Genomic DNA, 16029 nt, shown 5'->3' with positions numbered 1-16029 from the left:
CAGTGAAATAAGGAATTGTGGAGACCAAAAATTGTGAGTTTTTTGCAAAAAGTGCAAGGGTGCCAATATTTTTGGCTAAGACTCTAAGTGAGTAAGTAAGAAGTTAAAATGAGACCTACCACCTCATTTGGATCCTCATTTGGTGTTTTGGATCCTGGTTCCTATGTTCCTATGCCTCTACTCTAACATCTCTGCTGTTTGACTATTTGTTACTCATCAATGAGTCTCTAAAATCCAGTTTGTTACCAATAGGTTTAAACTCATCTGCTTTCACATCTGAGTAAGAAAAAAACTGTCCTGCACCCTGAAGTACTTAATAACTACCATCCTTTTTCCAATTTGTGTTTTGTTATAAAGTAAACATAGAAATATCAGCATACCATAATATGGGTCTTTTATAACCCACATTATTAGTAGTGACCAGACCAGATACAGATAAAGAACTGTGAATACTTTAGTGTGACTATGGTGAAGCTCTTGTGCAAACCTGATGTGAAAACACACATGGACGTGGCTATCTGTCATTACCTCTCTCTGTTGCTGGTTGAGACTGTAGGAATTCCGCTGGCACAGAGCAATGGCTTCTGCCAAAGCTGCCTCCACACTCAGCAGGGATTCTTCTTCATCTGCTGAAGGTTCGCCTAAAGAAAGCCACTATAATTAAGCATTTGACATGGAGGAACACAAAAAAATATTTTAAAATCCTACTGTTGACAGCTCACAAGTTTTCACAATTCACAATTCAAAATTCTTGAATTTTGAATCAGTGCCAATATACAGCCGAACAAATCACTCTTTCCAGAGGTGCAAGAAAAAATGGTTTAATGCAAGTTGCATATGATTTGGACTCAACTTATTTCCTTCTCAACTTAAAATATCTCAAGCACAGACACTGTGCAGATTATGTACTACATGGTCCTGGGAGGAAAGGTAAGTAGGCATAAATACTGTAATGATTTTGATCCAGATCTTTGTTAACTTCAATCAAATACCTAACTTAAAATCTTCTTTATCTTCTAAGCATCTCTTATAGGAAACTTTTCTCACCTTTATTCTCTAGAGGAAGTGCTGAAAGCTTGTTCTTCAATGTCTGAAAAACAGAGAAGATGTTTATTTTAAGCTGTAAAGCTGAAATGGTCACAACACACATCTTACACTTTTATCATTGTTGGTCAAGACATTTCTACTCTTATGACTATTACAGACAGATATAGGGTTTGGAAAGATATTTACATCAGTTTGTCCTTTGCTGTAGTCTCCCACGTATCACTGGCTACCACAAAACTGAAACTGATTCTTTTGACTTCTACAAAATTAAGTGCACTGCAAAGGGAGTATATTTGTATTTAATCATAAGGAGTGATTTTAATAAATCTTATTAATGTATATTTATTTTATATAGAAATTGTTTGTGAACTCAGTTATCTATTGTGAGTTTGCATTAGTTTAGTATCATTCATACATTTGACCTACAGTGCCTTCAGAAAGTATTCACTCCCTTGACGTTTTTCACATTTTTTTCTTGTTACACCTCCAAATTTTAACACATTGAAATTTTTTCCCCTTTAATAACACAATAAAATCCACACATTTATGAACCAAAAAATATTTTTTTATTCAAGAACATTCGTTTCTCCAGAATGAAAGACTTACATTTCTCATTTACAAAATTATTCACCCTCAAGTCAATAGTTTGTACATAGTCCTTTAGCAGCAATTATAGCCGTGAGTTTGTATCATCCCAAACAAGAAAATGGTCCTCTTTATACAAGAACTAATCTCTAACGGATAATTTATCTTAACACTGGGCAACGACACCTCCAGGAAATTTAACCTTAAGAATGGCGTCCCGCAAGGCTCGGTGCTGGTGCCAATGCTGTTTAACATCTACACAGCTGACCTGCCATGTACAACTGCCAAAAAGTACATATACGCAGAAGACATCGCTGTTATGCATTGCTCCACAGACATCAAAGCAATAGAAACTACACTACCGACTGACCTGAACAAGCTGAACTGCTACTTCAAAGACTGGAGGTTAAAACTTAGCATCACCAAGACAGTGAGCAGCATTTTCCACCTCGCCAATCGCCTTGCTAACATAACAATCAACGTCAAGTGCGAAGACAAAACTATTCCATTTGAGAAAAGCCCGAAATATCTAGGAGTTGTCCTTGACCGCTCACTGACCTTCAAGCAACATCTCAAACAAACAGCAGCAAAAATCCAAGCAAGGAACAACCTCCTGCGAAGACAAGCTGGCACTAGCTGGGGTGCAAATTTCACCGTCTTACGCACCTCTGTGCTTTCTCTAGCCATCTCGGTAGCTGAGTACTGCTCTCCTACCTGGCACAACAGCAGCCACAGGAAGAAGGTAGACACAGCCCTGAACAACAGCAAGCGCATTATCACCAGGTGCATTAGACCTACGCCCACTGAACTGCTACCGATTCTCAGTGGCATCTCTCCAGCAAATCTTCGCAGAGAAGCAAGTTGCATTAACCTTGCTCTGAAAGCCTCAAATGTCTCCAACCACCTGCTACACAATGCCATCTGCAACCGGAACACCACGATCCTCCGACTAGGAAACCGGCACTCACCTTCTAACACAATAAGGCGCCTTATGAAAGAAGCAAACAACGACAATGGCACCAATTGGGCTAACAAAAAGTGGCAAGACGCGTGGAATAATAACAACCACAGACTGAAACAGTTCATCGACAAACCCGCTGGAAATGACCTACCCAGACAAGCCTGGGTCAAGCTGAACCGACTAAGAACCGGACATGGCCGTTTCCGGGCCACCCTACACAACTGAGGTCTCACTGATGACCCAATTTGCAAATGCAGCGACGGCAAGGAGCAGACGGCTGACCAAATTCTATACTCCTGCCCTCGCTTCAGGTGCCCCGGCAACTTCACCGTTTTGGATGATGCCAGCCGCGACTGGCTGTAGCACCTGACTGTGACAATATAACTATGTAACTTCTGCATGTTAAGCTCATACGAATAAAAAACAGCCGTGAGTCTTTTCGGGTATGTCTGTATGAACTTTGCACATTTAAATTGTGGGATTTTTGCCCATCCTTCAGTGCAAAATTCTGCCAAATTAGGTGGAGAGTATCAGTGGACAGCTATTTTTTAGGTCATACCACAGATTTTCAATTGCATTCAAGTCTGGGCTCTGGCTGGGCTATTCCAGAATACTAACCTTCTTTTTTTCAAGCCATTCCTTGATCGTTTTTTTCCATGCGCATTGTGTCATTGTCCTGCTGGAAAATGAATCTTCGCCCTAAACGCAGATCTCTGGCTGACTGAAACAGGTTTTCCTCAAGGATTTGCCTGTATTTGGCTCCATCCATGTTGCCCTTGATGGCAACAAGCTTTCTAGTTCTTCCTGCCGAAAAGCAACCCCAGAATATGATGCTGCCACCACCATGCTTGATGGTAGGAATGGTGTTACCTGGGTGTTGGGCTGTATTTGGTTTGTGCCAAACATAGCAATTTGCTTTCAGGCCAAAGAGCTCAACTCTTTTAAAGTCTCATCAAACCACAACATTTTCTTCCAAAAGGTCTCGGGTTTTGTCTTCTTCCTTCTAGCCACTCTCCCAAAGAAGCTGAATCTGTGAACTGCTGAAGAGATTGTTGATTTCTGGACAGTTTCTCCTATTTCAGCCAAAGAGCTCTGCAACTCTGTCAGTGTTGTAGCTGGCCTCTTGGTCACTTCTCTGACAATTGCCCTTCTTGTCCAGTTGCTCAATTTGGTAGGACGGCCTGATCTTAGGCCGTGTCTGGGTTGTGCCATATTTTTTCCATTTTGTTACAATGGACTTCACGATGCTCCTAGGAAGATTCAAAGCTTTTCCAATCTTTTTATAACCTTCTCCAGATTTCTCCTAACAACTTCATCTCGAAGTTCCACGGGCAGCTCCTTGGTCTTCATGACAGCAGGACTGATTTGATTTACTGTTTTAGTTGTGAGACCTCACAAAGTCAATAATAAGCAATTGAACACAGGTGGATTCGAAGTGAACACAGGTCTACCTTGTTAATGTATTTAGTGTGATATCTCTCAAGATAATTGAATACCTCACCAATTTAGGTTGTTAAAACAAAGGGGGTAAATACTTATCAATTAAGTAATTTTCAGAGTTTTATTTTTCATATAATTCTGAAGACATCTAAATACTTTTATATATTTATTTAATATTTCATATATATATATTTCATTTTAACATTATAGAGCATTACTTCTACAGGAGTGGAAAATGACTTAATTTGACTTTGCAACACAGCAGAATGAGAAATAATCAATGGGGGGGGGGGGGGGGGAATACTTTCTGAAGGCACTGTATTTCTGAAACAAATCTCATGCCACTTTACAGTACTTCTGGATACCCTTCTTGTTATGAGGGTTAAAGGTTTCCAAATTACCTAAATATAATAAACAGTATAATCTAGAAACTCATTGCAGCTACACTGAAAAAGGGTCTATTTGTTGATGGTAATAAAGAAATCCCGAATTCTGCTTTTCATTCTCATCTTTATATTTGTACTACTGTCAGGACCTTAAATTGTTTTATTTATTTTGGTTTCTGGGCATTACATTTCATACATAATGGCAGTGCTAAACCTACATTTAAAAAATCTTATTATTCTACTCACACTATTCATTTGTTTGATGCGCATGGCACCTTTGTGCAATTAAGGTAGAAATAACACCACCGGCAGCTTAGTTCTTTTTCTGTGGTTTTACCTTTAGCAGCACCAGGAAAGCTCCGTGCACATCTCCTTTCTTCTCCAGCAGGTATGCTGTTGCTTCATGCAGGTGGTGTTGCTCTGTTATCTAAAAGCCAATAAATAATAAAAACAAAGCTTGAAATGAAAACAACGTTAACACAAACCCACTCACAAGGAACAAACTCTGAGGTTTCTAAATGTTAAACAAAAAGATACTTTCTTAAAAATTACCCTTCCATTTTTAAAAATAATTTTGGTCTTGAATGCAACATTAACTGAATGGTTTATCAATATTTCTTGATTATCATCAAAGAGGACACATTTTGACAAAAATAAAACATTACAGTATACATTAATAGAGTGTTTTCACTTATATTTCTAATTTTTTTCTTGGCTTAATAAACATCTGAGACTTGCTGAAGTGTGACTCACTTGAACCCAAACTGGCTTCTTAGAGGCAGCATTCAAAACAATATTTAGGCAAACTTGGGAAAAACATCCTACTTTAGGATACTAACAGCATTTATTTTGTTTTTCTACACAATCATTTTGAATTAAGAATCTGTATTTCTTAGTGTATAAGCTATAAGCTGTTGTGTAATTGTTCTTTGATTGCAGTACAGTGGATAATGTGCACAGTTCTGAGACACACTCTCTCTCATACTATACATCTGAAAGAGCTTATTGACACACAAATTTCCTAAACAAAAAAGCAAGCTGTTACAATCCAATTATTGGAACATAATTCTTAGTTATTATCCTTACTGAGAAACCTGGGCAATAAATAATCTGGTGACAGTGTCAATAGGGCGAAGAATAGAAGGTCTCCATCAAGCACTTTGCCCTGATACTGTAATGCCTATCAGGGCAAATTTTGTGTTATTCACATTCAGCTATAAAATGATTCCCATGACTTCCCAGAGGGAGAAAGCGGAAGTATTGGCAGACTCCACCCATTTATTATTGAGCCACTTGTCTTTTTAAAATGACAAAGCCGACACAGTTCAATACTGCAGTGATTGATTCAGCAGTGCAAGAGGGGGGACCTCCTTGCTGACACTGCATCCTTGTAAGTGCTCAGAAGGTGGTCGTTCATATGTTTATGTGCTGTCACTTGGGGAATCCTGGTGAAGGTTTGTGAAGCTCTGTGCGAAAAATAGGCTCTGAGTGAGAGACAGAGTTTAACAGTCCTATAATCCAGCCCTCTTAATTTGCCCAGAGTAGTGGCTAATTCAATGCACAGCCTATCCAAACAGGTGGAAATGTTCTCCCTCTAAATGCTAATTACTCTTTCAGATTGGCTGTGCTTTAATTTGCACACAGCCAAAATACACCACATAATAGGAGATCAAAGTGCAGCTAACTTTATATGCTATATACTGTATCAGGGTACAAAACACATAACCTAGCTACCGTTTCAAAATGCATGTGGCTGTACAGTACTTTTTAAAGGGGATAACATGCCATAAATGAAGCCTGGTTTGGACCTGTTAATGTTTTCTTTAAAACTAAATGCAACTAAATATATTTGTGTAATTCTGCTGTCTCCACTCATTGTGTATGTGTATTAAAGGAAATATATAAATATAAATATAGTGAAGACTTAATCAAAGTGAGCACTCGTATCAGTCCAATGCAATTTACTGTACATGACAAAATAATTCAAATCACTAGTCAAAAAGTTTATTATCTTGCCTCTCTTTGTTTTTTATGGTTTTAAATACATTTTTAAAACCATTATTATTACTTTTTAAAGCTATTATTACTCATTATTATGGGTATTTATCGACTTTATAATTAAAGTCTAAAATAAAATTTCAAATTACTATTAATACACAATTACTAATAATTCTATATGATGTATGTACTTAAGAAAATATAATTATTTTAGTTATACACTTAAACAGTGTTGACATTACTTACATTACATTACTTTATTTGGAGTTGTGGTAGAAACGTGGTACATGTAGCAAAATCCTGTCTCAACAATGTAATAACTATATATAAAAAAATGTTTGTCACTAGTATATATAGAGTATGATTATCACAGGAAAGCACTAATGGGTTAATAAACATTTAATCTATACTGATTTGTAAAATAAGGAGCTGTGGTACTTTAAGGATTCACTGCTCCACTTGGCAGTTTAATGGAGTCGTGTAATTCTGCGTCAGAATATTAAAAAAAATAAAAAAGTGATAACGAGCTGGAGTCTATGGAGACTGCATGTCTACCATGGTATACCTACATGGTAAACCTGGTGCATTCTAGATGGCTGCATCTGTACATCTTCATAAAACCTTTTAGTCATGAATTGAGGAATTGAGCTGTCTGTGATTATTACAAATTCTATTATGACATTCTGACCCAGGGAATTAGTTGCAGTAGAGAGAATAAATACAACTAGCATTTATGTATTCATTTATGTATTAATCATGGAGAACACTACACAGATTGGCTTATTATGGTTGGGTCACATCTGGCTAATGATGAACTCTTATTTATTTTGCATTATTTTGTTTTCACATTATATGCAGCAAAGTTAATGTTGTGCCACCTGAAGCATGCCCTATCAATATAACACCACAAAGAAACCTAAGGAAAGAGACTTCACCTGAATGGCCTCCTCTAAGCGGTAGTCTTGTGATGCCTGTAAGAACAGAGTGACCTTGCTTGGACAAAATCGGCACAGTAGACTGATGTAGAGCTCATGTAGGTCAGGGCTCAAGCACAGCATCTTCTGGTTCTGTGTGGCTTCCCTGGAACAGAACAAGAGATCAGTTATTCAAAACTACCAGAAATAGCAGCACATGGAGACTGCCAATGAACACACGGCCCTGGTTTTCTTAGTTTAAATTAGAAATGCTATTATGAAGTAGTATCACTTTAAATGTTTCTGACTCCACTCAGGAAAAAAAGAAAACCCATGAATCATCGAGATTCAGAAATATGAGAATTTCTAGGAAAATCACACAGAAGGAGATAAGATAAACCTGCCAGTGTCTTATCAAACCAGTGCATAATTTGTTAAGATCAGTGAACTAGTTCAATATTCTACAAATATTCAAAAAGCACATACTAACCACAAATATACAGTAGTAGATTGATGTGTACAGTATATGTGTATATTTACTATGCTGCATAAGAGAAACTTACCCCAGATTTTCATTGCATACTTGATGAAACGGTTACTACAAGCATCTGTGGGGACCATTGCTTTATAGATGTTGACTAAAATAAGTATTTAAAGCTTTGTTAAGATACAGATGCAGCCATTCACAATATGCGGTAAAACCCCATACTGTGCGAAATTATCTGCATTTCAGCGCGTTATACCACAGTATGTGATTGGCTGACCAAAATGACCAACAGGCGGCACTCGTGGTACACTGGTTGTTAGTCAAACGATTGCTTAATTTAATCGCTTTACTGTGCGCATTTTAATCCGCTTAATATTGAATATCAATATGGAATTTTACAACTAAAGGGAAATTTCAGTAACTGAGCACAAAAAGAAAAGGAGCATAACGTCTCTGAATGTCATAAACAATATTAATTTAAGAATATAAATATATAATCAAACTGTATATGGCTGGTAGTGGTAGTTTAAATAAAAAATACACACCAGTATTCCACTTTCTACATAAACATTTCAAGCATTCAAGTCTTTCATTCGGTTACATAATGTGGTTATTTTGGATAAGTTTTTATGTGCTCCTTCTGACTATATTAAGTTTATATACTTCATAAAAAGTTATAATGTTTTAACTTTTTTATGAATACTTGTGCTCATACTAAAAAAACTCATACTTTTTAGAATTTGATTAATAGGGAATTTAATATGGAATCGCGTATCTAAAGAAATGAATAACAATATAATTATATTCACGTAGCTCAAATTATTACAGTAGTACACTTTCTTTGTAAACATCTGCATCAATTTGACTCATTCACCCACGATTACTTGGAAACATTTTGCCTGCCCTTTTCAGTTATAGTTTAAGTTGTCAAGTGGCGCGTTGTTGTAATGACTTTGCGTGTGACTCACATGCTGGAGGTCAGATGTTTGAACCCAGCACTCGCCATGAGTTTTCTTTTAACAAATAAACATTTCTTTGAAAAACTAAAGTAGTAAATATTATCGACTTCTTTTTATGTTCAGCTACTATATTGGATTTGTTAGTATTTCTAAATATCACAACACATTCAAAGTTAAGTGATTTATTAATAACAACTAATAATTTCGAACTGCTTGTGATTTGTCACTGTTTTCACAAACTTCAATTTATTAAACTATTTTTGAGACAGGGTGTGCCAGCCCTCTGTTTAATTTCTGAAACTCCCTCTGTATTCCAGGTTTTAACCTTTTCTATGAATATTTGCGCTCATTATCACAGTAAAAAACCTCATACTTTTAAGAATCAGCTAAATAGGGAATATAATACGTAATTGTTTATCTAAAGAAATTAATAACAATATTAATTTAAGGATCTAAATATATGTATTTATATAGCTGGTAGTATTACTGTAATCCACTTTCTTTGTAAACACATTTTATTTTTAATTTGACTCATTCATGCATGATTACTTTAGAAACATTTTTAAGTTGTTGGTCTTAACTGTGTTTCCGAGCAGCCCATTGGTACAGCGGGTTTGTCAATAGGGGTTCTGTCCGAGTTCAATACCCGGTTCGGGCACAAGTTTTTCTTCTAACAAAGACTTTAAAAAAAATAAAATGGTAAATATTATGTACACTATATTAACATTTTTTTGTTTTTTTTATATATCATAATATATGCAATGTTAAGTAATATTAATAATCAAATAAAAACGTGAATGACACAGAGCCTGCAACCTATAGATTTAAAGATCGCAATTTGTGAAACATTTCACAGCTTTTATTTAAACAATATCTAGTACCTGCAGTTTTGCAGTTTTAGAAACCCTAGTTTGAATAAAGTGGATCCCAAGTGCAAGTGACTTCATAACGCGAGAAGGCATTATGCTATATTTTTTATGCATCAGTTAAAGCCTTCTAAAGTCTCTCAAAAATATAAAAATGTAACATAATATTGTGTGGCACGATGGGCAACCAATTCTTTTAATGTTAAAGAAAATAAAAAGTAGGAACAATAACGTGTGCCTAAAATAGACATTGCATGATTTTAAAACCCATAAAAACAAGTTTAGTTAAAAACACGAAATCTACGAAAAACGGGTGAATTTTCTTCCTTGTGATCAGCTTAAAATCGTTGTGTAAGCTGTATGTTTTCTTAACGTTTTAATCAAACATTTTAAACACTTTAATTTCGAAAATGCAACACGCATTTCGTACAGATACAGTACAATCAAATTTTCCTGTCTTCCCGTGGGGTGAAGCAAAACAGCAGGCAGTTGAGAAAATAGCGCGTCGCCCACTGAGCTCAGTCAGAGAAGAGGCGGCGCCGTGAGGAGACCGTTCTGCAGCTTGCAGTGTTTATGGCACTGAGTCTGCCTTTAAACCTTAATAATGGAATGTAAATAATTTCTTTTAACTTGAAATCTTTTAATTATCATTAAACATAGCTTTCTCACCAGTTAGTTTTATATTTAAAACCATCGTTAAACAAAGCAGGGGCTTATTGTACTTGTTAATGACATTACACATGGAAAGATTATACATTTTAATCGTTTTTAATTTTTAAAAAATAAATTTTAGAAAAGTTTCATCTACACAAATATCAGACTATTTTCGATTGTATTTCTGAATGTTATTTCACAGTCCAATTTTATATATATCTAAATAAAGTCATGTGTCAGGTGCATAAACTATTAGTAATCAATAAATTGTGATAAATTGTTGCACTTCTTCCACATCTTGTAAAAACATTAATTTGCAAGACTGTGTTAAAACTATCATAAAATAAGTAAAATACAAACTTATAAAATAAAAAATTAAGGTAAAATATCACTTAAAATTAAACCAGGGTTCCATTTTTTCTTTCTCTCTCTACTCTCTCTCATCCACTGCGATTCAGACACAGAATGCTTAAAAATGGGAACAGGTCTGGGAGGCAGAGGTAATGGGAAGGGGGGAGGCGTCTTCCCATCTCTATGACTAAAGTGCCAAAGAGGAATGGCTTGAGCTACATACAGAGCCAAAACGTTTGGTGCAGTCTTCTACGCTTTTCAAGGTACACTCCTTGTGGAAGAACTTTCACCTCAAACATTTGCCCACCAGCTAACACACAGAAGCAAACTGAATACAACATGTATTTGCAAGAATAGCGATTATAAACATTTAAAAAAAACATATTTGCTTTATACTGTTATACTGTACAATCTATGGGCACTACACTGTGAGTAACGCTGCCCACTAAGACTCTTTCCTAGAAGATTCACGTGGGCAAGGTCACGTACTGTAGCCGATTCACAGCTGGATACAATTTTATCTTGCCTCGTGAAAGCAAAAATTCTGATATTTGTCAACATATTTACTAAAATGATCCATTTCAGTAATCTCATTGTGTTAATCTCATTCAAGGTTCACACTACCAGTAAAATAAAAAAACTTGTTTTCCAGATTATCACCTTGCACCAGGGGAGAAGGAAAAGTACCCTCAGTCATTTTTTACACTAACAGACAAAGTTGATTAAAACTCATTCAAAAGAGTCCTAAATCATGAATCCATTAATTATAACAATTCATCCAGATACATACACTCACCGTAGCCAACAACAACCTATAATAGTGGACTATTTTTATATACTCGGCTATGTAAGAAACAAAGTAATTCTGTGACTGGGCTTTGAACCGCCTGGGTGCAGTGCACTACATGACAGTCCATTGCCTATTAACATTATAAGGACAATAATATATTTTTTTTTAAAAAGGAACGTCAGATTTTCCAAAAATGTCCCTTTGTGATATTTTAGCTGCTTAGTTACATGACTCCATATTAAAACAACTATCAAGTGATTTTAAATCACTACAACATTTATCTTTTTACAATAATAGCAAGCGGTGTTCTTACTACATATTGTTAGAAAAGGATAAAACGTTATAACTTTTTATGATGTACAGAATATAAGCTTAATAATGTCAGAACAAGCATGTTAGAACCAGAACCAGAAGTTACCAAGTGAAAGACTTTGATGCATAAAATATTTCTGCATAATTAATTTATGATGAAGGTGGAAGGTTGTGTACTTTTGTCCAACTGAGCAATCTTGCTTTTATAAAATATACCGACTTTATAATGTTTAATGTTTAACATGCTGTAATACACAGTTCATAATTATTAAAAGTCTAAAGTGTATACAACTTAAATTCTTAATTGGAAAAAGATTGTCCCTCAGCAGTTACAGGGATTCGAAACCGGGCGTTTTCTGGTGACAACTCAAATGCTGTACATGAGAGGTTAAGCTTTATTAGCTCCAGCTGGCGGTTTACAAGGTGCTTCGGGATACTATTATCATATTTCAATTAACATGCGGTATGATGCGGTATATGGTTTTAACGCAGCGTACCTCTCTCATTTTGAATGGCTGGATTTGTACATTCTCAGTTTGCCTTCTTTTTGTTACATTTTCTCTGGACATGTTAACTTAGATGGTGCAAGCATGTGTTTAACAATGAATTTTAATAATTTCAGCAAAGTTGCTTTGTTATAAGAAAAATAACTGCATATTTCTGACCACAAAATCCTCAGAAGAAGAACATGGAAACATGTGGTAAGTGTCTTTGTTTATTTCTCTCCAGATGTTTGGAGAAGCAATGATGCTTCAGTACACATATTATGAGCAGTCTCAACAGAGGCACTTCTGACCAACATGTCGTAAAGAACCAAACAGGTATTTTTTTTCATTAATATGAATAATGAATATGAATTCCTTATGAATGAACGTTAGGAGTAGTGTTGTCATGAGCATTATTTATACTTTATATTTATTTCTGTTTTGCATTATCTCATTATCGGCATGATTCTGTTGCTAGTTGTAGTTTTCTTCTGAGACTTATTTAGTCCTCTGTATCAAAGTAAAGTAGTATGTTGGACCACTGAATTCTGATTGTAATCGAGGCTATTTATTACCTTAAAAGATACTGCACCACATGGGAGTCTTATCTTAATAAAATAAAGACATTAATAATTCAGCATCAGACTGGTAGAGCAAGGGTCTTAACTGAGTAATGTTACGCAGGAGGAAGAGAGACCCTTGTGATGTTCCTAGTATTCAATTCAAATGATGATACAGAGTCATTAGTAACACCAAAACCAATAATAGTAACGGCAGTTTCTAACTTCCATCAAAGAGTTGGTTCCACCACCATCAGCAATAATATTGAAGTTACCAAGTTTGCAAGGTTGGTGCTAGAAGCCTATGAGCATTAGTTAAGTTTAATTTTGCAACCATATCATAATATTAGATGGACACCTGTAAAGTTCAGAAACTGCAGTAGTAATATCTGATGTGGTCTGCAATTATATCTGTGTGTAGCAGCAAATATCAGCATAGAAACACAAGTCCATCATGTTCCTATATACATGTACATAAGATCTGGCTTATCTTGCACATTTGTTGCTAGTAGTTTATTAATCCAAGTACCTCATCCAGCTGTTTTTCTGAAGGATCCTGAGTGAACTGCTAACACATGTTAACACACAATTTTAGAAATACCTTCCTAAAAGTTGTACTTTACTTTGCTTTTCTCTTTGGAGGCCTGAGGCAAGTGTCTCCCAACCTGTCCAGCAACCTCTATATGTAAATTTTGTTACCAGCTTCTCCAGGCTTGACAATATATACTGGTGATCATTTGAATAAGATTTGTTAAATTAAGTAATTATCACTTGAAACAAAACAACTTCAGCCTACAAAAAAAGAATACAAAATAAAAGTACAAAATTTAAAATACAAAAAAAGTATTTTAATTGCATACAACTTTCTTAACAGATCTAATCAGTAACAAAAATGTAGGAACAAAAACCTGCTCTATTAAAATTTGACTTAAAGAGAAATTGAACTGTATGTAGTCTGAAAAAAACAACTACAAAGTGTTATGTTCCTGTGAGTTTTATTCATGCGTACTTTATTTTTTAAAGTATTTGGTTATGTAAAAAATAGGAGGCAAAGACAGCTGGCTCTGTGTACTGTGTCATCAAGACTGTTCATCACTTGAGTCTTAGACTAGTCCTTCACTCTCTGGAGTCTTCGACTCCATCTGGGTTCATGTTGATAAAAATTTAAATGCAAAAGAAAAAAATACTTTAAAATTGCTCCACAGAGCTCTCTCAAGCATGACTTATTTCAGAAGGTCTGCTGGAATCTTGTCTGCCTAGCTTGGTTGCGTGGTCTTCTTCTTTTTCACAGCCTTAGTCCCAGACTGTCCTGGGGTCAATTTGATAAAATTAATAACATTTTACTAAACCTCCAGCAGGTTTCTCAGCAGGCATCAGAGCAAACAAATGTATTCTGCTTCTAATTCCACCAGTTTTGTGCCCAACTGCCAAGTGCAAATTACAATCAAGGCATGCAGGAACCCTGCTTGTTTTAAGTTTCCCAAAAGACTTACAGACGGTTGGATTAATATACGCATACACATATAATTCTAAAAATAATAGTGTTTTTAAGTATATTGCTGGCACTTTGGAAATAAAAAAATTAAGCATAATCAGCCCAAAAAAAGAAGTGTTAGTTACGTATACATTAAATACAAAAGGAGAAGTTTTACTCCCACAAGTTTTCAATTTTTTTTTCTCTCTTACTATGTGTCCTCTATATCCTGTGTGCGATTCTTTGAAGTTGCTCAGGCTGTCATTTGCCAAAGTATGTGTGTAGGGTTGATCAAAACAGTACCAAACCTTTTTCCTCTCTGGTAAGATCATGAGCAATTTGTATAATTTCTCATTCTGTAACTATGAGAATATGGTCATATTATGCTGTTTCTAGAAAATTATATCCTTCTATGTATTACTGTTTTATTCTAAGATTCATGGATACTGGTGATAATCAGGATACATCTCTACTAGCAACAATGGTCTGTCTGCATTAAAGAGATATGTCTTCTCCTTCTCTGTCATCTCTGTCATCAAAGTAACTGGTTTACATGAATGTGGAAAAGCTTGAAAGCAGGTGTTCTCAACTGGTGTGGCAAATCAGGATTTAAAGCAGGCTGCAAGAGTTTTTCATACACAGCAAATTCAAACCTGTCAATGTTTTCTGACTATAAAACAGTTTTTTTTACAGAAATTTATAAGCTGAAACATAAGAGTCACCTTCTAATCCAGTATCTCCCAGTATTTGGTATTTGAGTCACTTGTATTTTTTACTAACCAGAAAATTCTTTGACAAACCTTTTGGTTAGCAAAATCTCCATGATGAATTCCTCAGATACTTTCCTGAAGTAATGTCAGAAAACTATTCCTATTTGGAAATTTGTGAGAAATCCTTTAATTTGTGAAGTTCAGTCCCCGCCAGAGAACATCCAAGAAGAGATTTTGGAACTAAAATTCAACACCGCTGTCCAAGACATCGTCCATCAGTTAACTTTGGAGAAGTTTTGGCTGAAATGCTTTCCTGTCTACCCAAATACAGGCGAGAAAGTTCTGGACTCCCTTATCCCATTTTCATCCATCATCTGTGAGATTGGATTTTCTGCACTATTGATGATCATAAATAAGTACCACAACAGACTCGATATTGAAAGTGACTTGCTCTGTGCTGTTTCTTTCCACAGAGCCAAGAATTTCAAAGCCTGTGACAAATATGCAGCGTCAGAGCTCACATTGACAATGTTTGAGGCAAATTATTAAACGAAATAAACTCAGGCTCAGATGTGAATTAGGATCATACCACCTGTAATTTGCTTCTTTATGTTTTAAAGTAAACAAATTTTTCATTGATGTTAGATTGAGTTCACAAAGATCAACTGAAATTAAAGTATCTTTAAATAAAATTATTAGCCCACACACCAATGGAGGAAGGGATCGTGGTTTTGTGTTAACTGAAAGGGATTGTGTACCAAAGGCTGAGAATCACTGCTTGAGAGAGTCACTCTGTTGGAATAATCAGCTTTACCATGGAAACAACCAAAATCACTCAGAATTTATATGTGGAATATAGAACAGATAAGACAAAATACAAAAAGTTTTTATGTATTCTGGTACATTTTCGATATTGTAATGCTAATTAATTTACAGTATAGAGTAGGATATTGTATACTGTAAATGAGTAAAAATGTCATGCTCATATTAATGAAAAAATAAAGTTAATATAATCAATAAATATAAAAATAATAAATAAATGTTAGGAAT

General features: G+C 35.4%; 1 protein-coding gene across 2 annotated transcripts in view; it reads right to left on the bottom strand.

Annotated features, from left to right (window-relative positions):
- Positions 1-16029, bottom strand: part of vps8 (VPS8 subunit of CORVET complex) — a 345245-nt gene that overhangs the window by 162566 nt on the left and 166650 nt on the right. For both annotated transcript variants that reach the window (XM_088930095.1, XM_088930096.1), the window contains exons 35-38: positions 7353-7497; positions 4757-4846; positions 1048-1090; positions 529-641 (exon numbers count right to left, since the gene is read on the bottom strand). In XM_088930095.1, coding sequence (XP_088786221.1) covers positions 529-641; positions 1048-1090; positions 4757-4846; positions 7353-7497 — 391 coding nt within the window. The remainder of the gene's footprint in view (positions 1-528; positions 642-1047; positions 1091-4756; positions 4847-7352; positions 7498-16029) is intronic.

Source organism: Atractosteus spatula, chromosome 13, assembly GCF_055471065.1.
Source record: "Atractosteus spatula isolate fAtrSpa1 chromosome 13, fAtrSpa1.hap1, whole genome shotgun sequence".
NCBI lineage: Eukaryota > Metazoa > Chordata > Actinopteri > Semionotiformes > Lepisosteidae > Atractosteus > Atractosteus spatula.
Note: the sequence above shows the minus strand (reverse complement) of the source record. Positions and strands in the feature narration are given on the sequence as shown.